Consider the following 26,512-nt stretch of genomic DNA (forward strand, 5'->3'; position numbering starts at 1 on the left):
TTGTGACACCGCAGTCCCTGCACTGACAACAAGGTGCCATTCACATTTCCAATGCCTTATTCCGGATTTCATCTTCTTCTTTATTTTATTGCATTATTTTATTTTATTTTGCATTTCTATCGTGCTCTTCCTCCAAGGAGCCCAGAGCGGTGTACATGGTTATGTTCATCCTCACAACAGCCCTGTGAGATAGGTGAGGCTGAGAGATGCGTGACTGACCCAGAGTCACCCAGTGAGTTTCATGGCTGAATGGGGATCTCAACTCAGGCTTCCCCGGCCCTAGTCTAACACTCTAACCCAGGATATCTTAACTTTGGGCCCCCAGATGTTGTTGGACTACAACTCCCATCATCCCCAACATCTGGGGGCCCAAGGTTAAGAAACCTTGCTCTAACAGGTACACCACACTGATATAAAAAGCAGGACAGTTTACAGGTAAGCAAAGCAAAATGGTTAAAATGCACAAGCGAGATACCTTTCTTCCTGTCTGGTGTCTGAGCAGGAGGTTCAGTGGCTCTTTGCATTATAGCGCTACAACTTTGCAAGTCAGCTGCAGACAAATGTATTTCCCCATTGTAGCAGTTTGAGATTCTGGGGATCGTTTTCAATACGATCCTGCCAAGCCAAAACATTTTACTCCTGTTGTAGCTTGTACAACAGTTGTATACTCACTGAGTCAACTCTCAAAGTGCTCCGTTTCATCTACAAAATCTCCATTGACAAAATAGGACCACAGTGACTTCGCTCTCAGGGCTTTATTTATTTATCTATTCATGCGTTCATTTGTAGATGGATATCCCATGTCTTCCCATTACTAAAAATGCTCAAGGCAGTTTGCAACAATTCAACACAGATGAATACAAGAAACCTGAACCCAATACAAAAAAAACAAACAAAAAGCAGTGTAAACATTTTTAACACAAGTCAAGAGAGAGGAAAAAAACACAGTAAAAAGAAATTAGTGTTTATTAAAAAAAACAACCAACCCCAAACAGTACATGTAAGATAAAATGCAACCATTGGCATAGCTATAATTGGACATGCAGGAGACAAATGTTCCTGGGCCACTGGAGGGGGGGGCATAGAGTTCTCTCCCTCCCCCCACAGGGCACTCTCTTATCCTCCTCCTAACCGGTGAACAAGGTCATAGGAAACATAGGAAACTGCCATATACTTAGTCAGACCATTGGTCTATCTAGCTCAGTATTGTCTTCACAGACTGGCAGCGGCTTCTCCAAGGTTGCAGGCAGGAATCTCTCTCAGGCCTATCTTGGAGATGCTGCCAGGGAGGGAACTTGAAACCTTCTGCTCTACCCAGAGCAGCTCCATCCCCTAAGGGGAATATCTGACAGTGCTCACACTTCTAGTCTCCCATTCAGATGCAACCAGGGCAGACCCTGCTTAGCTGAGGGGACAAGTCATACTTGCTACCACAAGACCAGCTCTCCAGGTCCCAGCTGGGAAGATGTTGGCCATGCCCTCTGCATCTGACATCAGACATAGGGGGTGTGGCTGGCATGTGGGGCAGTGTGGGGGAGGGCCGCTGGCAACAACTTGTCTCCAGGCTGCCAACCAGCTCCCTACGCCTCTGAGTACAGCCATCAAACTTGGCGCTTAAAGTGAACAGAAAGCAGGCCTTCCTAAAGGGAAATGTCTTCGGCAAACCACAAAAACCAACCCAAGACAAATCGAGACCCACTTCTCTGGGCAGGGATGCCCATAATTTGAGAGAGAGCTACCCAGAAAGGGCTTCCCTTTGCTTCTGCCAGCCACGTTTATTTGGGAATGAGGTCATGAAGTCTGTGCTATAGTAGACTCAGAGTTTTTGCAATCAGATAGGACGCAGCTGACAGGTCTCAAGATGTGGGTGGCTGCATTTCTCAGGAACAATCGAAGATGGCGTCAAGGAGAGCATCAAGGACAATGTGGAAATGCCACAGTGAGAAGGTCTGAGGAATATGTTTAATTAATAGATCGTAAGATGGCCAAGTGGCTTGATGATACAGGTTGTAATAAGACACTTCCTGGAAGGAAGTCTTTAATTAGAAAAAGGAAGAACCTACCAGAGCTAATCTTCACTGGCAGTAAAATTAGAATGGAGAACTGGACTGGGAATATCAACAATCAGGTTGTTTGAATATTAACAATCCTAGGGCAGGGGTTTCCAATCCCCAGATGTGATTGATGGGACTACAACTCCCATCATCCACAGCTGCAGTGGCTGGACATTTAATGCACAGCTGCTTAATGCAGATTGGTGCAGACAGCCATCTCTCACCTCTCTGCCTCTTGTTAAGGGTTATGTGTGTGAACTGGGTGCATAATCTTGCAGCACACACAGTGGCACTCTTACCCCTGGACCTCCGGGCCGAAATCCAGGACCTCCACAGCCCTGGGGCCCCCCAACTAGTCTGTCCTGGGTGGTGTGGTCTCCTGGCTGAGCATAATGATGCTTAATTTAGATAGACCCAGCGTGGTGTAGTGGTTAGAGTGCTGGACTAGGACCGGGGAGACCCAAGTTCAAATCCCCATTCAGCCATGAGACTTGCTGGGTGACTCTGGGCCAGTCACTTCTCTCTCAGCCTAACCGACTTCACAGGGTTGTTGTGAAGAGAAACTCAAGTATGTAGTACACCGCTCTGGGCTCCTTGGTGGAAGAGTGGAGGGGCCTCCAAAGGTCTTTAGGTCCAGGCTCCAAAATTACCTAGGTGCACCTCTGAGCACACAATCAGTCCACTGAATTCTCTGCCATGGGATGTGGTGATGTCCACCAGCTTGGATGGTTTTAAGCGGGGCTTAGACAAATTAATGGAGGATAAGTTTGCCAATGGCTACTAGTGCGGATGGCTGTAGTCTGCCTCTATGTTCAGAGGCAGGATGCCTCTGAATACCAGTTACAGGACAGCAGCAAGAGCGGGCAGGGGGCATGCCTTCATCTCCTGGTGTGTGGGCTTCACAGAGGCATCTGGTGGGACATTGTGGGAATGAAGGTGCTGGACTGGATAGGCCTTGGGCCTGCTTCAGCAAGGCTCTCTTGTGTTCTTTAATTAATTAATTAATTACATTTATAAAATGCCCCATCCAGAGGCTCTGGGCAGTGTAGAACTAGTTTAAAAAACATAAAAACGAACATAATTTAAAACGCACTACTTAAATCAATATAAAAACAATTTTAACACAATTTAAAACCGATTAAAATACTTTTAAAATGATTTAAGTATTTTGCTGTGACTTCTCTTGTTCCCTCTGCTTTTACCCCAAAATTCTGGCTGGAGTGTTAACCTTACATGTTCAAGTAACACAGGACTTGATTAAAAACTGAACTTTCTACCTTTGCCCGATTCCAGGCAGAGATTCTGCCAAAAATGTTCAACCTTTTGTTATCCTGGGGCTTCTGGTCACACCTAGGTGTGACTTCCGCAGTGCTGGCGTTGTGGTCCCCACTCCCCATGCTGGCCCTGCCTTGGGTTCTTTCTTTCTTTGCCCAAACTGTTCCCCAAAAGGGACAGATTGTCTCCTGCCCTCCCCAGAGGTTGGGCACCATTCTTAATCGCATTGCAGAAGCGCTCTGAGTCACGCACTATTCAGGCATAGAGCAACTCGTTTGGGCCAGGAGATTAAAGGAGCATCTAACTTCATTCATGGAGGATTTGGGTAATCTTGTTGACAGTAAATTACCGAGCTGAATGTCTGCACACACAAGGGATGTGTGAAGAGGTGGGGCAGCTTCTTCAGGGCTGGTATCATGATACCAAGGCTGGTATCATTGCCTTCCTGGTGGGCAGAAGCTGTACTATGGGCACCAGCAAGCAGGCACAGTGTGAGGCTGGGTTTCATGACCGGTTGGCATATGGCTTCTCCGGGGGTTCTCAAACTTGGGTCTCCAGACTTTGTTGGACTACAGTTCCTATCTTCCCCTACCACAATGGCTGAAAGCCCTTGGGAGTTGTAGCCCAACAACTTCTAGAGACCCAAGTTTGAGAACCCCTGGCTAATCTATAGTTTTGTTCCTGTGTATGAAGTGTTAGCCTAGATTTGACAGAAGTGCTTGAATCTGTGCTTGATCTACCACAGCATTTTCATCCTGGAAAAAACACCCACAGGTCCCTGACTGTGGTGCTAGGGGAAGTGGGAGTTAACTTTCATCTCAGTTATTGTTTTGCCCAGTGGGCTAAATAGCAGCTTTGATGGGGTGGAGAGGAGACAGTTTCCAATAGGTAAAAAGTGCATGGAGGAAATGGTTCAGCCACCTTGCCTCAGGACCATGGTCCCTACTGGAACCAACTGATTGTCCCCGAATCTGCATTTTCAGTCTTAAAATGACAACAGCACAGGAGACCCAGCCCTGAATCTTCTGTCATCTCAGCTCTTGCTCAGATTGAAGAATTAGGCCAGAACTGGCAGCTTTATATAGGGCCAGATAGGATCCTATTGGTCCCTTGACTCATCTGACCCAGCTGCTGAGCTGGGAGCTGCCATACCATTTCTGGCCCTCTCCTGTAGTAGGGGCGTTGAAGTGGAACCCTATTGGCCCTTTTCTGTCACCTGATCCATTCTGTGCTATGAGCTGCAGTACCATTTCTGGCCAGCTCTAGAGATGGTGCTGGAGAGCAGCAGAGATCACACCAGCATCTTCTTCCTCCTCTGGCAAGATGGTGGGGCAGAAAGCAAGACTGCCTAGGTTCTGATGCCAGAGCACCCTAGGCCTTACAGGGATTTGGAATGAAAACCGTTCTTCATCAGGCAGAAGGAAATTTATTGTGGCTGGGGATGATGGGGCCTGTAGTTCAACAACAGCTGAAGAGCCAAGGTGGCCAGGCCTACCCCTGATTAAAATCCTCCCTCCAGGGCAATTCAAAGTGAACTTTGCAGAAAGTGGTTTTTAAAAGATTCTATCCCAGTCTTGCCTTAAAAGGTTGCCTCTGCTGCCAGTTTGTGCATCAGCATAAAGCTTACTTTGGCTTGTGTAAGCCAAAGCTCTGCATGATCCTCCTTCTGCCAGAAGCCGCTGGGGCCGACTTCAAAGGTTTTTAGAGCTTCTACAGTTCTTCTTTTAAGAATGGGCCAGGCCTGCCTTTTTATTTGTTTTAACGAGGCTGCTGCTGCTGCGTTTGGGGAGTCATCTCCTTAATGAAGCCAAGTCACATGCTCCCCCCACCCATCTTGGCAGAATTATATCAGAGGAAGCTGGAGGGGCCGTGCTTTGGGATTCGAAGGGATGGGTTTTAATGGGGTGCAGATGCCTACCAGCTCCTCAGGGAGGCTCTCAGCACCATCCAGGAATTACGAAACAGTATTTCTTCCTAGGGAAATCTTATTGGCTGATGGAACCCGTCAGACGTAGCTTCTGTCCAAGCAGGGGTGAAGTGGAAGGGGGACGCGCAAGGATAGAGAGCCTGTACTCCTCGGCTTCTCTGGCTGTTGCGGTGGGCATGGCCATGGGCCTGCCGTGGAGAGTGCCTGCACTTCTGAATTTGCAACTACATCACTGTGTCCAAGGGAGGAAGGGGCAAGGTGCGAGGGATTAGATAAATTCATGGAGGAGAGGTCTATCTGCTGCTATTAGCTTTGGAATGGGGATGAGGCCGTAGCTCAGTGGAAGAGCCCCTGCTTTGCAGGCACAAGGTCCCGGGTTCAATCCCTGGAAGCATCCATCTCCCGGTAGGGCTGGGAGAGGCTTCTGTCTGCAACCTTGGAGAAGCCGCTGCCAGTCAGTGTAGACAATATTAAGCTAGTTGGACCCAGTGGTTGGACTCAGTATGCTAAGGCAATTCTAGCAACTCACAGAAATATTTCAGGGCATTCTCCAGGCGACTAAAACCGGGACCAAAGAGGGATAGTGATTTTTCCAGAGACTGGAACCAGGAGATAGAAACGGCCTCTTATAAAATGGAAAAGTTGGAGTGTGTACATTCCATCCTCACTGGAGAGGCCTAGTTGTGCCACAACAGTGCAACCGTGCAGGAGTGGCATTTCATTGCTGCTGGGCGTTGTGTATCGCTGCTTCAGATCCTTCTGCAGAGCCCCCGGGCAAAACCCAAGTAGGTCACCTCTTTTCCCTCAAGCCTTTTTTGGCCTCAGCCTCTGAGTGGGCAGGTGGTGGGGAACCTTCACTCCGAGAGTGGATGCGCTTGGTTACACCAGAGCAACCTATAATCCTGTGAAGAATGTTAATGCCTGCACCCTTCAGCAGCCTCTGATGTGGTCAAGGTGTGAGCCGAGAACAGAAACTAAACTGTGCCTCATAAAAAAAGGCCTCCCAGAACAACACGAGTGTGCATCCGCGTCTGAAAGGGTGCCACCTGCATCTCTTAAAATGAAACAGCAACTCCTTTATGGAGGGCTTGTTTTGCCCCAACCTGAAGTATTGAGATGACCAGCAACTGATCTTTCAAAATCCTTAGAAGCATCCCCACACCTGTTCTCTCTCTGACCATTTAGGGTACAAATAGAAGTGAGAGTGGAGAACCTGCAAACAAATCTGCTGCAGTTCTTTTAGAAAGGGGATGGTGACTAGGTGGGCGAGGGAATTCTGATGCCTTTCCCAGGGTGCTGTTTTCCTGGCTGAAATATCTCTTTTGCAGTTGCTCCTGGTATCCACAAGAACATCAAAACAACCATAATATGCCACAAGAAATTGAATGCAACTAAAACATGCAAAGATGTTTAGACATGATATGCAATGTCTCAGTACAATTTAGAAAACACACAAGGGGAACACACACACATACACACACTTTATATTCAAATTAGCTTATTAGCGGCATCTCCAAGACAGAAAAAACAAGATAGACTCTCAGATAGGCTGAGAGAGACTCCTGCCTGCAACCTGGGAGAAGCCACTGCCAGCCTGGACAATACTGAGCTAGATGGGCCAATGGTCTGACTCAGTATATGGCAGCTTCCTATGTTCCATTGACATCCTAAAACATGTGAGCGCCTGCACATGCCTGAGAGAGAGCACTGCGTCTGACCCTGTTTAAGGTTGTGAGAACAGCCCTCCTCTTGTGTTCTTCCATCAGTTGCCCTACAATAGATTATCAAGATCTGAAAACATATCTCAGCAGTTTCAGGAACTGATCAAGGAGAGAGAGAAAAGGCATCTGTTACCCATCTAATTTCTAGAAACCCCGAGGAAGAAGCTCATCTGCAGAGAACGACCGCTCTTAACTTTCACGAGCCATGTTTTAACAAGGCATCTCTCAAAAAGCAAAAGTAGGATCAAATGAAGGATTGTGATGTACCAGAGACAGCGGTAAGAAAATAGGGACAGCTGGAGGGTATGAGAAGAGCAGACAAGGTTTTTATCCCCTTTCCTGAACTGGCCTGGGGAAATAGCATGTAATTCGAAATAGTGTAATTTGAAGTGGCTTCGCTCAACATCTACCCCGCAGCATGAAGCTATGTGCGAATAACTCCTTGGGTGACCTAATGAGGGCGTGAACCAACTTGGAAAGGCCTGCTCCGTGTGAGAGTGATGTCTCGTGAGGAGAGAGAAAGAGCTGCCCAGGCAGCTTCTTTGATGCCTCCAGATGCCGGAAGAGAGGGTGTCGAGGGCAATCTTCAGCGCTGAGAGGTGAAGAAGTTTGCTTATTTGTCCAATTTTAATATCACCTTTCATAAGACATCCCAAGGGGGTTTACAAAAGTAGAAATACAGTAAAGCTCCACAAATTTTTATTTTAAAATCAGTTAAACAATAAGAATTATACCCCCCCATCTAGACTGGTGGCCATCACCACATCAAGTGGCAGTTAATTCTATAGGTTCATCACATCCTGTGTTAAGCAGTTCTTTTGTCTGTCCTAAATCCTCTTTCACTTGTCTTGACTTTTGTCCATTCCAGAGCTTCACATCTGTTATTTCTGCTGTCCTTAACAGCTTTTCAAGGGGGACCGGTAGTCTTGTTTTAATAATGTAGCTGGTGAGGTGATGCTGAGGTTGGAAGAAGACCTTAGCTAAGAACACCCAATGGGTATGAGTTTGTATAAGGCTGACTGTGGATATACATTTGAGTAGAGGTTCTCTGGAACTTCAGGTGGATTCTGGAGACTCATCATGATACTAGTCCTCATGAGTAGCTATGTTTTCTAGAAGGCCATTCGGGTGAATCAAAGTACCAGCCTTGTCGGACCTGGTGGGGAGAGTACAACCAGCCCTCCAGGTGGCAAGATCCTTGCTGCTTCTGCCAGCCCTGGGTACACGTGTGCATCTCGCCTCGTGGCCCACCCTCTACTGAGGACAGCCGGCGAGGCAAGATAACCTTTTGCAGCTGGGTTTGGAGCGCAGCATGTAATAACAAAACAGAACAAAACTTCTTTGGCAGCCGATTCAAAGGCGGGGCAGGTGCCAGAGGGGCAAATCCATTCAAGTTGGGAGAGCAAAATCACCGCCTTTGCCCCACCTGTCGCCTTCCGCGTTGCTGCCTCCGTCATTTCGCCTGGAGGGAACTGGAGGCCAAGGAAGGTGTTTGCTGAGCCTGCAGAAAAGAAGAAGCAACAGCCCTCCTCGGCCACTCATGGACAGGACTGAGAGAGACAGAAGGATCTGCCACAAGAATGCTGAGTTCTGAGCAGCTGCAGCAGCAGCTGCAGCTAACAGGAAACAGCCATCCCAGCTGCTAATTCATGCATGGGTTCTCTCTTTGCCTTGGACTCCCAGATGCTGTTGGACTACAACTCCCATCATCCCCCTGTCACAATGGCCACTGAGATGTCATAGACATGAAAACATCATATATTAGCCCCTGTTTACTCCTGCCCCCATTTCACTGGGGATTGTCTACCTGTGCTGAATGATAGATTGCAAGCCCCTCAGGGCACATACCTTTCCTCTTGTTGTCTGTACAGCACCATGCACAATAATACTTATAATAATTATAATAATATAATTAATATAATATAATAAACATTAATATTCAAGGCAGGGCAAAGGGTAGAGAGAAGTCAAAGAGGAATCAGAGGCTTTGTGGCTGTTCAACAGGTTGAACAATATTAACCATTGATAGAGCTGTCCTTCATGATTTGTCTAACCCCTTTTCGAAAGACATCGTCACTGCATCCTGTAGCACTGAGTTCCACAGATGAATCGATGAGCCTGAATTGAATTCTAGTCATTTGTAATTCAACCAGATGTGCAAAACAGGCCATCCCAGTGGATTATTGTCGGTGGTAATTGGTGGCAAAAGGTCCTCTTTGACTCTTGTTTGTTTACTTAAAATATTTCTGTCCCACCCTTCCATCACATCGCTGTCCAGAGCAGCAATAAAACAAAACAAAAAACCCACACTAAAACAAGAAATACGAATATTACGAATATTTATATACCGCTTTTCAACAAAAGTTCCCAAAGCAGTTTATATTACATAAACAAAATAAAATAACATTAAGAAATAAATAATGAAACAAACAAAAAGAAACAAAACAGCAAGATACAATAGCAGGCTGAAACTGAAACCCTATGAACACCAATTTTAAAATGCTTCTTTTAAAAAGAGAGTTTTCAACTCTGCCTGGATTTTTGTGCATCCCCCAGAACCCTGTGGAAATAGTCTCTTGACTATCTTGGCTCTCTCTCTCTCTCTCTCTCTCTCTGTGCTTCGCATTAAATAAATAAGCCTGTTAAGCAGAGTTTGTGCCTGTCTTGCACAGACCCTGAACTTCTCTTGGCTTAGAGGAGGCAGAATCTCAGTTTGCTGGCTGGTTGGTTTCTCAATTTTTTCTGTACCTGCTTGGCAGTGGGTGTGCCACTGGGCCCAGCAAATAATGAGAGGGATGTCGCAAAGTCTCATCCAGAATTTCTTGCTGCCTCAAAGCTGCAGCTGAGCAACTTGTTGACAAGCATAGGGTGGTGCAAGCAGCAGCCATTGCGCGTTTGATCTCAGCCGGCCTGGGGTGGATGCTGCACAATTAATGTGTGTTGCTTCACAGCACTGAATCGGAATTCCTGCAATGTTGTTTTCTTCCCAAGTAAGTTTCTAGTCCTCACTCTTCAGGAGGAACATTTAGAGCAGTGTTCAGCCCCAGGGTCCAGTGGTAGACCCCATCAACCCTACGGGCATTTGCCTGACTAGTTATTTATTGGGCCTGGATGAAACGCTGGCTGAAGCGGAATACTGCACGGTCCCCCTAGTCGCATTGGAGGTGACCATTCCCATCCTGCAGTGCTTTTGCCCAGCACTTGTGTGTGTGGGGGGCTCCTTTAAGGGGGAAAGGGAGCCCTCTCAAGCCCTTGCACCATCTTGGAAGGCATGCTCAGAGTGCTGGGAAGTGTGGCCCTTCCCAGCACTCACCTCCTAGAGGGCTCCGTCTTTCTTGAAGGGCCCTCCCAGCACGACAGAAAGCACAGGTTTGCGACTTTGAGCAATGACCTCAAGGCTCTTGCTGTGGCCCTTTCCAGATTGCACACAACCACAGTGTCACAACGTGCCCCTTCAGTGTCCTTCTGTACTGCCCGTGTCTTGACACTGAAGTCCCTGCATGGTCAGCAAGGAGCTGCTCACATGTCTGATGCCTTCTTTTGTGTTTTATTGCTGCTTTATAGCCCTATAACCAGGGGCAGAGCCACCACTGGGCAAACGGGTTCAAAGAACCCGGGCTGCCACCCTCAAAGGCTGTGCCTCGCAGCCTCAAACACCCCTCTGCGTCTGATGTCAGACGTGTGTGGGGGGTGTTATTTCGCTCCCAAACGGGGCTGTGCGGCCCCATTTGGAACCGATATCGGCCGTGCTGCATTGGCAGTGCAGCTGGAGTGACGCTCTGGCCGCTGTTGCCCAACTCCGAGTGGGCCCATCTCCCTTCCAAACGGGGCTGCGTGGCCCCATTTGGGAGGGAGACTATGCCCCTGCGTCTGATGTCAGACCCGGGGGCGTGGCTAGCCAGCTGCGGTGGTAGCCGAACACGGGCCACCGCCAGCCTCTCTCCACCCCCCCCCAAAAGGCTGTATATTTCCTATTGTAGGAGGCAATGGATTTCAACTGCGGTTTTAAACTGGCACCACAAAATGTCGCCGTTTACACCACTTTTGTAGTGTAAACCTCACTGTCTGGAAACCACCCCGCTGACCCTAGATACCATATTTACCCAAATAGAAGGCGACTCTGAATATAAGATGATGCCTTAAAAGATAGACGTTAAATACCTGTATTTACCTAAAAAAAGAGGACTCTGAATCTAAGGCATCCCTGCTCCCCCCCCCCAATATTTAACAAGAAAGTTGTTCAAGGTATGGGAGCCCCAGTCCATAGAAAAAGTGACCATCTAGGCCTAGCCAGAAATTCAACAGGGGAAGCTGTTCCCATCGCTACAGCTAGTGGTTGGTTGTGCTACTAAAGCAAGCTGCCTGAACTTCGAAGTACAGCACTAGGTGACATTTCTCTGCCGCTCTGAAATTTCTGACTGTGAGCTCTCCCTACAGACGGACCTGTACTCGGGAGCCCTGTTCGTTCAAGTCTGCCTGGGCTGGAACCTCTACCTTTCCACGGTCCTGATGCTGGTGGTCACGGCCGTTTACACCATTGCGGGTAAGATGCCCAGGGAAGCTGGCCTTAACGAAGAACAGCGGAACAATATTTGAAAAAGCAGCAAAGGAGATTTTGCTTCCCTTTTAAAGCAGAGAAGGATGTGGGCAGGTGTGCTCCCTTGGGGAAGGTGTTCTAGAACTGGGGTGCTACCCTTTGAGCACTGTCATATCCCCCTTGGGGGATGGGGCCATAGCTCAGTGGAAGACCCCCTCCCTGCTTGCATGCAGAAGGTCCCAAGTTCCCTCTCTGGCAGCATCTCCAGATAGGGCTGAGAGAGACTCCTGCCTGTAACCTTAGAGAAGCCGCTGCCAGTCTGTGTAGACGAGGGGTGCACAACTTAAAATGTCCCAACCATGACTTTGTTCCGGCCGATGTGTGGGGACTGATGTCAATTTTCAGCACGTGAATAATTACATTAGAAATATCATTAAAACGATTAATGAAAGCAGTTTTAGGTACTGGTCGATCCCTCCCCCTGTTAAAGGGACCAACAATTTTTAACCAAGGATAAAAGCCAGAAAATAAGGCTTATACTTGTCAAGTCAGTGGGGCACCTGGAGTGCATGCCAGCCACAAATAAATGCTCTCTCTTCTTCCCTTCACCCCACTCCCTAAATTGCTGTCACTTTCAGGCTGCAATCATAGGCATGCTTACTGGGAAGTAAGCCTCACTGGGTACACTGTATTTCCAAGTAAACACACACAGGATGTTGTTGTAAGGCAGTTTCTAGCTCCTATGATGCTGCAGGATTATCTGGGGCGGGGGGCAGTAAAAGATTTCCCACGGGCCAGTTCCGGCCTCAGGGCCTTATGTTGTGCAGGCCTGTGTAGATAATACTGAACTAGATGGACCAGTGGTCTGACTTGGTATAAGGCAGCTTCCTATGTACCATCAAAAAGGCCCTTGATGTTATAAACCCTAGACTGGGGTGTCAAACCCCAACCCTTCTTGGCCTACAACTCCTATCATGGGAAGAGAGCTGGTCTTGTGGCAGCAAGCATGACTTGTCCCCTTAGCTAAGCAGGGTCTGCCCTGGTTGCCCATGAATGGGAGACTAGAAGTGTGGGCACTGTAAGGGGCCCTGCCATCAACCTTGGAGAAGCCACTGCCAGTCTGTGTAGACAATACTGAGTTAGATGGACCAAGGGTCTGACTCAGTATATGGCAGCTTCCTATGTTCCCATCATTCCTGGCTACTGGCCACCATGGTTGGGGATGATGGGAGTTCTGGGCCAATAACAACTAGAGGGCCGCAGTTTGACACCCCTGCCTAGACCAGCTGCAGCTTGGATGGCCGGCTTACTCACAGAAGGGTCTCCTTGGAAAGCCTTAAAACATGGGGACAGATGCTTGCTTAGGAGAAAGCAATAAAGCCAGATTTTTACGGACGTTTCCTTAGACTCAGTCCTTGTGTGTCATTTGTAGGTGGGCTGGCAGCTGTCATCTATACAGATGCCCTACAAACAATCATCATGGTTGTTGGAGCCATCATCCTAACAGTAACAGGTAAGGCCCAGAAGCATGTCTGTCCCCAGTCTCTGGGTTGGAAATTTATGCAGTTCATCGCAGAAGAGAAGCGGGCATGGATGTGATCGCAGCTGCCTTCGTGCCCAGCGTATGGGCTTCTCCTTGGGACTGTGTTCAATTTTGGGTCCCAATTTTTTTAGGAAGGACATGGATAAACTGGACGGGATTCAGGGGTGGGCAGCCAAGATGGTGAGTGCTCTGGAAACAAAATCTGGTGAGGAGAGGTTGAAGGATTTGGGTATGCTTCTCCTGGAGAAGAGAAGGCAAAGGGGAAATATGAAGGCCATCTTCAAGTGTCTGAAGGGCTGTCTGTCATATAGAAGAAGGAGCAGACCTGTTTTCTGTTGCTTCTGAGGACCCAATAACCATTAGCAAGGTTACTGGTTAGAGACTAGAACCAATGGTCTAGTATAGAACCAATGACAAGGAAGGCGAAGTAACGAGGAAACTGTTCCTGGCTAGAGATTAGGAGGGATTTCCTGACTGTATCAAAAGAAATTATCTAATTACTTCTCTTCTGTCGTCATTTCCTGGCTGCTCTGAATTATTTTATGCCAATTATCTGCTTTCTAGGCAGAGCTTAGAAATCAGCTTGAAGGTGGCTAAATGTTGTGTCATGGCCTGTAAGATGAGGACAGATATGTTCTAGCTGGTTGTGAAGTTGGCTCATATTTATAGTTATGCAAATCAATTGTGGGTAATATCGAATGTTTCATTTGGGTCTTTGATCTGTTATAGTATATTACAGTATGTTCTCATTTGTGATAGCATGTTGCTTCTTCCTTCTGTTTCTGTCTGTTGGCCATAATAGAGCAATTGATAACTGTAAGAGTCGTTTGACAGTAAAACAGTCTGCCTGTGCAGTGGTCTCCGCTGGAGGCTTTCAAACAGAGGGTGGATCATGGCCATCTGTAGCAATTTCCTGCCCTGAGCAGGGTGTTGGAGAAGAAGACGCCCCCACATCCCCCTTCTGCTCTCAAAATCTATGATTCTGCATCATAGATTCCAGTGGCCACTCCTGGAAAGTGGATTCTTGACTAGACAGACCCGCTTTGGTCTGATCCAGCCAGGCTGCTCTTAACCTTCAGAACCATGTCAGTTTCCCAGTTTTGACCCAGAATAGTGGATCCAAAATATGTCCCTCTATCTATGTACATAGGGGACAGTTGGAGGCAATTCTGATCGGAAAGGACAATTCTTACATTCTTAATATGGTTGCGATTGTTGTAGTGATTCCTTGTATAAACATCGCAGGCCTTACTGGGGAAAGATATAAGCTAGATTCCCAACCTGGGGCACCCATGGGTGCAACCTGGGGCACCCAACCTGGGGCACCTTGGACTACAGCTCCCATCGTGTCCAGTCACAATGGCCAAAGGTCATTGTGGCTGGGCATGATGGGTGTTGTGGTCCAAAAAATATTTGGGGATCTGGGAATCCTTGATCTAGAGTAAATGACAGACAAGCAATACAATTTTCTAGGTGATGACAGGGCAAAAAATTAAAATCCACACAATTGTGAATTTTTTACATTTATAAATCCACATTTATTTTTATTTAAAGTTTTTGTTATTTCTAAAAGTGTAAACAATTTCTTTGGAGGCTGTACAACCAGGCTAACTCCAAACAGCAGCCATCCCTTATATGAACAGATTGTCCTGGACTTGGGTAATATTTTGGCTTGGGTAAACCCATATTTTGCCTTTTTGGAGAAATTATGGAGATTTAAAATAAAACACATTTTTTCTTCGTGCAAGTGGCTGAAGTTGCCATTTTTCAGGTTTCAGCCCCCCTGTCTAGGTCCCTAGAGGTGTGTGTGTATGCATCTCAACTCCAGCAAACATGTGTGTTAAATGCACATGCAAAATGCCCACATGTGGCTTCCTTTCTTCTTCCACCCCATCACTTGCCTGGGCGTTTTTCACACCCAACTTTTAGTTCGCATCTCCTCCGGAATGGAGAGTGCGTGTTCACATATCCACCAGATTTACCCCCGAAGCCCCTGCAAGCTATCAGGGAGCCCATCACACACAATTCGGGTTTTCCATCACATGTTAGAGTGTAGCCCAATTTATATCCAGGGCGGAAAAAAAAATCCACCTTTCGCGTCGGCTTTTTCAGGCAACTTTGAACTCGCAGTAAACCTGCGGAAAAGCCTGCTGTCTGGGGAAGCGCCTGATCAGCCACATTTACTATCAAATTGCGTTGCAGTCAATGAACATCAGGTGTGAACCTTATGGGAGAGCGGGGGCCAAGTAGGGTTGCCAACTCTGATTCAAGTTCTCCTTGGAGGGCCCCTCCGCCCACGGATATTCTTTCCAGGATGATCTCACAATGTTGATTCATTCAGATCTCCAGGGTTGCTTTCAACAGTGACCTGGAGATGGATGCAGATTTGTGGAGATTCCATGTTCATCTTGGAGAGCTGGCCAAGGGATTTGCAAAGGGATCCTTCGGGGGAGAACTGGAGAGCTCCAATCATGTCTCCGCTTTCTTCTGTGGAACGCTGGAGGGGATGTCATCGTAGGAAGCGAGAAGTCAGAGAAGTCAGAGTAGGCAATACTGAGTTAGATGAACCAGCGGTCTGACTCAGTAGAAGGCAGCTTCCTATCCAACCTGTGTAATCGTGTAGGGGAAGGGCTGTAGCTTAATGGAAGAGCATCTGGTTAGCATGCAGGAGGTGCCCTGGCAGCATCTCCAGGTAGGGCTGGGAAAACTGCTGCCTGAAACCGGTTGCAGTTAGCGCCACCATCCTTGGTGGCGACCCCAAACCGGGCCTTTTCTAGGGTTGCCTCAGAACCCTGGAATGCGCTCCCAGACGAAACCAGAACCTCCCCGTCTCTGGCTGTTTTAATGTGATTTTAGTTCATGGTGTTTTAAAGTTTTATTAATAGTTATTTTAAACTGTTTTACATGATGTCATGTTTTAAAGATTGTTTGTGCTTTTAATCCATAAACCGCCCAGAGATTTGTATATGGGGCAGTATATGAATGCAATAAATAACTAACTAATGGATTGTAAACAAACGCTGAATAAGAGTGGATCATGTGGTTCTGAGGCTCGCCCTGCTTGGTTGGCTCACCGCTTGGTCGCCATGACAAGGCTTTGAAAAGAACCTGAATCACTAATTCCTGTTGGCGCTCACCACAAAGGCCATAAATCCCCCCCACCCCAAAACATCTTCAAATCATTAACTTTCTCAAGAGGGTGGCTTTACTTTGCGGTATTTGTGGGTGCTTGCTTTAGTCCCAGGCTTCTTCACAAGAAGCATCTATCTGGCTCACCCTGGTGTCTCACTCTCTCTCTCTCCCTCTCCCTCTCTCTCTGGCTTCCTAAGGTGATTCAGTTCTTGCTAACGCCACTCAACAATCAGACACTTGCAAAGATCTGAAGGAGCAAAATGAGTCAGACTTTGTGGTCTTCCTTGTCTGGGGCTGTCTACTCTGACTAGCAGCTGCTTTCCAAGTTAAGCAGGTCTTTCCCAACCTTGCTGTCTGAGAACCTTGTCACTCGGGGGGCCAGATGTTGACCTTTTGGCCCCACAATGGCCAAAAGGAGTGATGGAAGTTGTGGTCCAACAGTATCTACGGGCCTAAGTTTGAGAGCCTCTAGTTCTGAGTGGCAGGAGCTCTCTTCTAACGTTTCAGGGAAGGGGTTTCCCCTGCTATCATTTGAGCTCCTGTCATTTGACTGGACACACCAGAGACGGGAACTTCTTGCATACAAAGTAGGTGCTTTACCGCTCGAGTATCCCCCAAAGGGTCTCATAGAAGAAATATGCAATGTGCCATGATTGGGGCTCCATCCTCCCTGGACCTCCTTTGCTCGAATTCATTGCACACGTGAAGTATAGCGATATTGTGTCAAGCATTTTGCAGTGGGAGAGAGGGAGAAGGGGATGCAGGGATATTGTCTCTGAGGATGGCAGCCTTGCACCGTCTCATTCCAGGCTGCCAAACTCTTCTTAAAATTAAACTAGCCTCTTAATTGTTGCTATGCTGCTTTTTAACAGTACCATCTCTGGCCAAGACAAATTTGGTTGAGGAATGAATCTTTTGCAAGAGGCTGGAACTGAAAAACTGTGCAAACTGTCTGCTTAAAAGAGTTTTAGAGTAAGAGAGAACTGCACGGTTGAGTAGCCTTGCCTTCCCCCTCCTGTTTCTGCTCCTCTCCTTAGAAATCATGCCCGAGTCCCTTCTAGAGAAAGGTGCAAAGATGACGTAGCAGCTAGGAGGGTTATCCACGCATGGAGAGCATTTCTCTTTTGAATAGGCTCCCCCATCTTCCCCTTCCAGCTTTTGACAAGATTGGTGGATACCACAACCTGGAAGAGGCCTACCTGAAGGCCATCCCCGCTAAGATTATCCCCAACACAACCTGCCACCTGCCCCGGCTGGACGCGATGCACCTTTTCCGGGATCCCGTCTCCGGAGACCTGCCCTGGACCGGCATGACGTTTGGGCTCTCGGTTTTGGCCACATGGTACTGGTGCACGGACCAGGTAAACATAAACACAACCCTTCCCTCTCCTTGCTGGGCTAATGCACAAACCCCCAGTGCTCCTTTGCGGTGGGCAGGGTCTCTGAACCACAGGGCGTGCTCCAGGGCACTTTGGTGTGTTCCCTAGAAGGACTTCTCCACCACCAGCCTCACTGGTCCTTGCGGCCGGCGGCTCCCTGCTGCCTCCGTTTGGAATCGGACCACTGGCCAGCCCTGTTCTTGAGGTGTTTGGATTGCGACAGTTTGGAGAGAGGGATGCCCAGCGGAGTCCTTATTTCTTCTGATGCCCTCTGGCTTTCTTTGAACGGGGTGGATGGATTGCCGGTTGCTCTGGAGGGGCTTTTGCCTCCTTGGGAGAAGCGGGCGGCGGGTTGGGTGTTCTTGCTGGAACTGAAGCCTTTGTTCTGCCAGTATGGTGGGCAGGCTGGGCCAGGGGAGGCTTTTTTGGCCCTGCTTGTGTCCTGGTGGTACTTGCTGTCTCCTGGGTTTTTTCCTTGGGGTGCGCCACTCTTGCCTCTTCCTGTAGGGAGCTGGACCCTCGATCCATAGCAGAAGAGCTGTGGTCCCTGTGAATGGAGCAGGAAACAAGGAAGGGACATTAAATTAGTGTTTGTGTGTGCTAATGCTCCCACCCTCCTCTTATTCCTTTTATTGCAATGAGATGAGATTACAGTACATAAACATGATCAAGGATAATAATAATAATTATATATATATATATATATATATATATATATATATATATATATATATATATATGATATTATAATTAAATGTGCCACAATAGAACATCATCCTAATTATTTTTTAAAAGGTTTTGTGAATTGTGGACGATGCAAGTCATTTAGTGGTCGTAGAGAAAGACATGCTGTTCTGGTAGCTCCAGGTCTCAACACTCACATCAATTTCGGAGGATGCATACAACTGAAGGAAGCCTGGGCAGGTGCACAGCTGGGGGAGTCAATCATGTGACTTGCCTCTGCCCCCCGCCCAGGCAGTGGGCCCCCAGACAACTGTCTCCCCTTGCCCTAGTATAGTTACGCCCCTGTAGGGGCAGAAGGGGAGATGAGCAAAGCTGTCTGAGGGAGCCGGACAGGGGAACCCTTGGATGGCTGAGGATGGTGTGGTGAAGCTCATAGGTGAGATGTGCTAGAACATGACAGCAAAAAGGACTGCAGCTCAGTGGTGGAGACCCTGCTCTGCATCAAAGTGTCCCAGGTTCCATTCCCTAGTATTAAGTAGGGCTGGGAAAGACTCTTCTCTGCTTAAGGCTCTGGAGAATTGCTGCCAGTCAGTGTGAATAGTACTGACCTAGAGGGCCCAAGGGCCTGACTCCGTAGAAGGCAGCTTCATAGGTTTGGGGGCAGGCCCATAGCTCAGTTTTAGGGCCTCTGCTTTGCAGGCAGAAAGTCCCAAGTGCATTCCCTAGCAGCATCTCCAGGTAGGGCTGGGAAAGACCCTTTTTTGTCTGAAACCCTGGAGAGCCTGCTGTCAGTCAGTGAGCTAGACGGAGCAATAGTCTGATTCGGTGTAAAGCAGTTTCTTATGTAATCGGATGGGTTGTGGGTTTTTTTTTTTTTTTAAGTGTTTTGAGTGCTTTTAATTCTTCTCGATCCCCCTGGTTCGCTACTTTGAAGCAGGGTATACATTTACAAAATGAAATTTAAGAAATGTCCGTAGAGCATTTTGAACATACTGAAAGACAGCTTAATAATAGCAGCTGCTGCAAACCCTGTTGGCCCCAGGAAGCTGGTTGGCTGCAACGCAAAGAGCTTTTCATCCCCAGAGACTTGGGACATGTTGAAATGGCCGGGCAAAATGGCAAATATTTAGACAACAAGGCAGAACTATTAGGGTGCCACACCTGATCAGCAAACAAGATCCCAAAGAGAAGCCTGGAGAGGTCTGGATACTGCTAGAATGTGTTTTTCTTTCCCTTCCTCTTCCAACTGGGAAAAGGGCAACCACTCTTGTCTAATGGGGTCAGTCCAGTCCCCGGTGTGGCGAGGATCGGGCAAAACTGTAGCCACAGCAGGACTGGAACCCTCAAGATATCCCAGGGCCCTTCCTGGAATATCAAGATATATCTTGATATTGGTTTGGTTGGTTTCACATCCTCTTACTTATGGAGACATAAGAAAAATGTGCAGTTAGGGTGCCAAGCAATTGCTCAGTGAGATGGCTATCAGTGGTTCATGTTTTCATGAAAGGGCCTCAGCAAAGTGGTAGCTGAGGCCCTTTGCTTGCAAGATGTTCCAGGTTTTTTTTAACCTCCAGCTAAAAAATCATGGCTAGCAGAAAAGACTCGTCTGTGACCCCAGCCAGCTGCTGCTGCCACTCAGAAGCATTAGTACTGGGCTGGATGGATCAAAGTTCTGACTCGGCAGATGGTAGCTTTGGGTGCTCAAATCGTGACCCCACCAGTTGCACTGGTGACCGAGTGAGCCCCACTGGTAGATGTGTTCGCATGACCCCTGCTCGGTAGCAGGATTTAGCTCCAGATTGGCTCTGTAAGGCATAAAAACACAATCTATTGGATCAGATGAAAGGGCCACCTAGGCTAGTATCTTTCCCCCTGGACGTTTTCCGGACTACAAGATTTGCAACGGGTAAAGCGTTGCAAAGTGTGACAGAAGAGTGCAACGGTTTAAAACCAAGAGTAAAGCGTTATTCAATGCTTCGTTGCAGGCTGGTGCCATTCATATATTCCGTCCATTGCAACGTGTCTATATTCTCCTTGAAACACATTTATCTGCCCCTCCTCCTGCTCTATTTGGGCCAATGGAGTTGCAGGTCAGGGGGGTGACATGGTTTTTTGGAGCGGTAATTTCTCGGCTGCCTTGCGCTAATCCGCAAGCAGGGGGAAGCACCATTCCAAAACAAAAATCTAACTTTGTCTTGCATCATTCCAGTCTTGTGCAAGCAATAAACAGGGATTTATTTATTTTTAAAAGAGGGGGAGCTGGGAGGAGATTAGCTACTCTTCTGTAGAAAAGCTGAGGCAGGGCTGGAGTTTGCCCCTTCATGCACCAAACCAAGCTGAATCACACACTTTGGACTGAGTCACGGGTTGAGCTGGAACGTCCCAAAAATCTAGCTCTCAGCATTTCCTCAACTGGGAAATTGGAAGTGCTGGAGTTTTCCTCTTCTGCAGAATGGGGACAATATCTCAAGAAGCCTGTGAGTAAGGCTGGGGAGGGTTTGCTGTCCTGGATAATGAGTGGTTGTATCCTGCTTGGCAGATGACGCAGGTGTCTGAGCATCCTATTCTGCATGGGCCTGCAAAAGCGATCTTCTACAGTCTAAGATCGCTGTGTTGTTTTAGTGGAGTCAGCATGGTCGTGACCTTTCTGATGCTGATCTAGGAGCTTAAGGCTGCATTCCCTACACACAGTTCCAGGATAGTAAGTCCCACTGAATGCAGAGTGACTGATTGCCAAGTAAACAGGCACAGCCACTGTCTCCTGCCCTAGATACGAAATCCTGATGATGGCCATGATTATAATAATCCGGCACGTCAATGTTTGCAAAATTTAGGAGGGTGGGAGAGATGGAGATGAGTGTGCCAGTGTGAGGAAGGATCTTGTTCTTCTTGGTCTGCATTAGTCTGCCAGTAAGGGCCAATCTAGATGCAGCACATCTGTAAGGAGCCCCCATGTTCAGAAGCAGCATGCTGTTAAAAACCAACTCCTAGGGAGCAGCCTGTTGCCTTCAGGTTCTGCTTGTGGGCTTCCCAGAGATATCTGGCTAGCCACTGTGGGAAACTGGATATTACAACTACATGGACCCTTTTGGTCCAATCCACCAGAGCACTTCTTATTTCTTTACCCATGCTAGCTAAATGGAGCCTCTGTGTTCAGAGGCACTCTACCTTTGAATGCTAAGAACAAACAATAGGGGTGCCTTCATGCCCTGTTTTAGGGCTTCTTGGACAGAGCTGATTGATCTCTGTGGAAACTAGATGGGGGATGTGGTGGACCTTTGGTCTGATCCAGTGCTGCACAGCATTGGCCCTCCTGCAGATGTTGGACTCAAACTCCCATCATCCCCAGCCACACTGGCCAATAGTCAGAAATGATGGGTGTTGTAGTCCAGCGTCTGCAGGAGGGCCAAAGTTGTGCAGCCCTGGAGAGGTCTTATGTTCTTCAAGGTCCCCAGGTCTCGTCATTTAGTTTTAGATGTTAAGGCCTGTGCCTTGAATTGGATCTGGAAACAGGCCAGCTCTTTTAGGACAGCTTATAGATTCAGCACATTTGATGGAAAATTAAGTGCAAGTAGTGTGGATTAGTGCCCCTCTGGAAATCGTGCCTGCCTCTTTAAAAGCGCCGAAGCAGCCAGGGAGGACTCAGCAGCCCCCGTTCTGCCCTATTCCTCCACCAGCCCTCTTGTCCACCTTCCTCCCCTACCTGCCATGGGGCAGAACTAGAGTCCTGCTGCTTGCTACAGCAGGATGAATCGAAGTGGAAGACTGGGAGGAGAGGCCTGTGGGTGGGCTGCATCCTTTGCTGTTGCTGCTGCAGGACTTTTCAAGTGGCAGGCAGGACAGCTCAGCCACAATGTGGTGTAGGGAGGCTGAGCTCACTTTTCAGTGCATGGTGACATTAAAATTAAGTATTAAAAATATGAAAGAAAGCAATTGTTCGTCACCTGTGGCTCTTTTCCCCATGTCAAGGGACCCACAGTTTTAACCAAGGACAGTGGCCAGAAAACAGGCCTGGTCAATGGACCTCCAGTCCATGCTAGCCCCAAACAAATGCCAAGTCCAGAGACGCAGGTTTTGGGACATGCCCAGAGATGCAGATTTCGGTCGGTATATAAATATGTTCAACAAATAATAAGTCCTCTCCTTTCCTTAAATTGCTGTTGCTTTCAGGTTGCAATCCTAGGCATGTTTACTTTGGAGTAAGCCTCACAGGGAACTCTGTGGGAATATTTCCAAGTAAACAAGCATAGGATGTGGATGTTGTTGGAAGTGGAGTTCCAGTGCATCGACCTTTTGCACCAACTATCCTAATGACCACTAGGAGCCTTGGGAGTAGAGGTAGCTAGTGAGGGTCTCCTTACCTGTCCCTGCTTTGCCTCTGCTGTCTGCTCTATAACCCCTGCTTTGACTCTTGTCCTCAGGTACTTCCTGTAGTGAGTCAACCCTCTTTCCTCCTAGAGAGAAGATGGAGACGTCTCTCTCCCTCCCTCCCTCCCTCCCTATTCATTATGTAGCTGATAAATAGGATAGATCTTTCCTATACCAAAAGTACTTCACCAATAAATCAGTTTGGTTTAGACTCTACTGTGATCTCCATGCGTGTTCCTTAAATAACTGCAACAACTAAACTCTGCACTCTGTAACTGGAATGGTAGCTTCCTTGGCATTTTGCTAAATAATTACAACCCCCACAAAAGATGTAAGGCAATTTCAGGGAGGAAAGAAGATGCCCCCCTTGCAGAAGAGGGAACTGACCCTCTTTCGTCCTGGGGTGCTGTTGCTGCAGGATATCCCTTCCCCTAGGCCAGCAAAAAAGTCCCTGTGTGCCCAATCCAGCAGGCCTGCCCTAAGTGCAAGCGAGGAATCTGGCTGCTCAAAAGGGTCATGTGTTTTATTCCCATTTTAATTGGTTTTTGGTTGGTATTTTGTACACCACTGCATTTTTACAGAAAAGCAACAGAACACATCTGTATAACTAAAACAACCATGCTCCGACTATGTGTGTGAAATTTGTGCCAAAGTCACCTCTGTGTCACTCCTGCTTTCTCACAGGTCATTGTGCAAAGATCTCTCTCTGCCAAGAATCTGAGCCACGCCAAGGCTGGATCCATCCTAGCCAGCTATTTAAAAATGCTGCCCATGATTGTTATCATCATGCCAGGGATGATAAGTCGGATCCTGTATCCAGGTAAGGCGTGATTGCCCCAGGGAGGCAGTGGTCTGCCTGGGAGGAGGTATCCAACCTGTTCTGGACAGGACTGCACTCCCTGTAAAACAGGGGCTGCCAAGCTTGCGTCCCCAGATGTTGCTGGACCACAACTCCCTTCATCCACACACATGTTAATTACGAGCATCTATAGCTTAGTAACTAGAGCGCTTGCTTTGCATGCAGAAGATCCCAGGTTCGACCTCTGGCAGCATTTCCAGGCAGAGCTGGGAAATATATTGTAGGGACCCTGCAGGGCTGCTGACAGACAGTGTGAGCCGCACTAAGCTAGATGGACCGAGGGTCTAACGTGGTCCAAGGCAACTTCCTAGGTGCCTACAAAGCAAAAAGGCTTCATTCAAAGTAACTTGTGTCTCAAACTGGGGATGGAATCATAACAGAGGGGCAGGACATCTGCTTTGCATGCAGAGAGGAGAGCTGGTCTCATGGTAGCAAGCATGACTTGTCCCCTTAGCTATGCAGGGTCCACCCTGGTTGCATATGAAAGGGAGACTAGAAGGGTGAGCACTGTAAGATCCCTTAGAGGATGGAGCTGCTCTGGGAAGAGCAGAAGGTTCCAAGTTCCCTCCCTGGCAGCATCTCCAAGGCAGGGCTGAGAGAGATTTCTGCCTGCAACCTTGGAGAAGCCACTGCCTAATCTAGATCCTCCCTGGGTCTTGTTTCTATCACAGACATACTTTCTGCTTGAGAACCATTTCAGTAATTACAGGCCCGCGCAATAAACGTAAGCTTAGAAGGTTACGACAGAGAGTCCTACCTGTGGAGCATTGCTCGGACAGGTAATGTGGCCGTCGGGTAAAGCATGCAGGTTATGGCCCCTTCCCAAAACACACCTAATTTCTTCTACACTGTCGCTTCTCCGCCTGCTTTGGAAGGCCTCATTCAGACCCACGCTGAGTATCGGCTGGGGGCTCCCCAAAGGACTCACAAAGGTGCCTCGGCTCATGTGGGGCTCGCTTAGTTTCCTTTGCAAGCGTGGGTGCTGTTGAGGGTCGTGCTCACTTCCGTTGGGGAAGAAGTCGGAGTTGGTCCTCCGGAGGAGCCCAGCATGCTCTCGCACCTCAAAGTACTCGTCGGAAATGGAGGACGCGTTGGAGCGGCGGTGACTGTGGTTGGCAGAGCTGCCAGACAAGCTCCCGTGGTTGCTGAGTGTTATGAAATCCTCTTCTTCGGCCTCATCCTCTTTCACCCCATTTACAGGACCGGGGACTGCTTCTGCGGACACAGCTGTCTGCCTGCTCAGTTTGTGATGACTCCTTGGGTCTTCAACCTGTGCGGCGTTCTCACTGTGCTTTCCATTTGTGCCACCTCCCTCTGCCTGGGGGCCATCCTCTGTGGCAGCGCCATCCTCCACTTTTGCGGTTTTCATGGAGGTAAGGTCTGTCACGGGGACTGTCCTTGGTTTTGGGACTGGAGGAGCAATGTCCTTGGCATCTGTTTGGTCGTGAACTTGTACGTCCAGTTTCTTTAGATGCTGACTGCTGGCCAGCGTTGCAAAGGTTTCTCCATTCTCCAGTTTCCTTGGAGTCTTGTCCATGGGGCTGGCTACAAGGTTCGGGACCTCCTGCATGGGGACAGAGGGAGAGGCAGGCTCCAGCTGGTGAGGAGAACTGGAGGCAGGCTGGCTGTTGTGGTTCCTTTTTGCTTCTTGTGCTTTCTGCTTGAGCATCTGCTTATGCTGGGCGTTGGCTTGGGAGACATCGCACACCTTGATGCGATTGATCTGGGACAGCTGGATGTTCTTGATCTTGGGGTCAATAATGTTGATGTAGCCCAAAATCTCGCTCCCCGGTTCTGGATCGGGTTCTACCCAAGTGGGCAGGTAATCAAACATGTTGGCCTTCTCCAAGTTCACGAGCCCCGGGTGGAGAGCGGGCGCCATCTCAACCATGTCGCTCGGTCGCTCGGAGACCCGGCCCTCTGGAATGGCATTGCCCTTGGCTTCAGCCCGTTTACGGTCAGCAAGATTCTTGTTACTGCTGGCGTGGCTGCTGCTGATCTGCTCGGCGCTCTTCGCCTTGACGAGGGCATACTTGGGGTTGACCATTTTCTTGACAGCGGCGTTAGATGGGTTCACAGGCATGATAGATGGTAGGATCATGGGCTCTGGTTCAGGCTCCTCATCCACGGGGATGGACTTCAGACTGATGCCTCGAGACATGAGATACAGTTCCTGGAACTGCTTGTCGAAGGCCTCCACAACCTGGCCCGTGAGGACCGAAATCACGTTCCTGTCCGTTCTAGCAGCAGACCAAGTAAAGCTGTGTGGGAACAAAATGGGAATTAGTTTTGGACTCAGAGCTCATCCCTTCCTTCAAGCTTAAAATGAAGGGCCCAAATGAAAAGCAGGCAGCATAAAACGTGCACTCAAGCTAGCATCTCAATTAAAAAGTGTAATACTGACAAGCGAGAGCAGAAGCTGATGTTGCAACTATTTGTGTAAGCAGGGGTGCAGCAAGACTGAAGTGGGCCCTGGGACAAGAAGTGAAGTTGGGCCCCTGGACCCCCTGCCTTCTTTGCCTTACCCCCATCTTTGCTGCAGAAGAGTGAATTCTTCCCCAACCCCGTGGTGGTGTCCTCTCCTCAGTGGCACAGGGATATTTGCCCCTGTTCAATTATAGCTACATCTCTGCATGCAAGTCTAGAGCTGCAGCATGTAATGAGTTAACTGGCTGGATTTGTGGGATTTAAAAGATTTTTAATCTGCTAAAAAGGTGCCCCTGATGAATCAGACAGGATTGGTGGATTGGTTGTGGAGGTTGTAGACTCTGATGGTCTTCAGCACTGAAAGCAATGATGTTTCCCCCGTGCAAGTTCTTTGAGGTTGTAGGATCTGATCCCAGATCTGATCTGCTGTCTCCCGCTTCCTAGCATCATGGAGCTTTAAAGGTGGAAGGCGTCTTGGAGGACTTCCATTCCAACACCCTGCTCAGTGCAGGAAACTGCTGCAGCATCCCTGACGGATGCCTGTTCAGCCTCTGCCCCCTCTCAGTTTCCCAACAGTATCTCCCCTGCTCATGCCAGCAGAGTGGT

At 48.4% G+C, this 26,512-nt stretch overlaps 2 protein-coding genes across 2 annotated transcripts in view; one reads left to right on the forward strand and one right to left on the reverse strand.

The window, feature by feature from the left end:
* SLC5A10 (solute carrier family 5 member 10) overlaps positions 1–26,512 on the forward strand; it is a 73,968-nt gene that overhangs the window by 3,966 nt on the left and 43,490 nt on the right. Inside the window, exons 3-6 of the mRNA XM_053277175.1 lie at positions 11,415–11,520; positions 12,947–13,027; positions 17,345–17,550; positions 23,305–23,440. Coding sequence (XP_053133150.1) covers positions 11,415–11,520; positions 12,947–13,027; positions 17,345–17,550; positions 23,305–23,440 — 529 coding nt within the window. The remainder of the gene's footprint in view (positions 1–11,414; positions 11,521–12,946; positions 13,028–17,344; positions 17,551–23,304; positions 23,441–26,512) is intronic.
* The window catches only part of FAM83G (family with sequence similarity 83 member G), a 36,992-nt gene continuing 25,064 nt past the window's right edge, over positions 14,585–26,512 (reverse strand). The window contains exons 4-5 of the mRNA XM_053277172.1: positions 24,237–25,740; positions 14,585–18,115 (exon numbers count right to left, since the gene is read on the reverse strand). Coding sequence (XP_053133147.1) covers positions 17,699–18,115; positions 24,237–25,740 — 1,921 coding nt within the window. The 3' untranslated portion in view covers positions 14,585–17,698. The remainder of the gene's footprint in view (positions 18,116–24,236; positions 25,741–26,512) is intronic.

Source organism: Hemicordylus capensis, chromosome 13 (assembly GCF_027244095.1).
Source record: "Hemicordylus capensis ecotype Gifberg chromosome 13, rHemCap1.1.pri, whole genome shotgun sequence".
Classification (NCBI taxonomy): Eukaryota; Metazoa; Chordata; class Lepidosauria; order Squamata; family Cordylidae; genus Hemicordylus; species Hemicordylus capensis.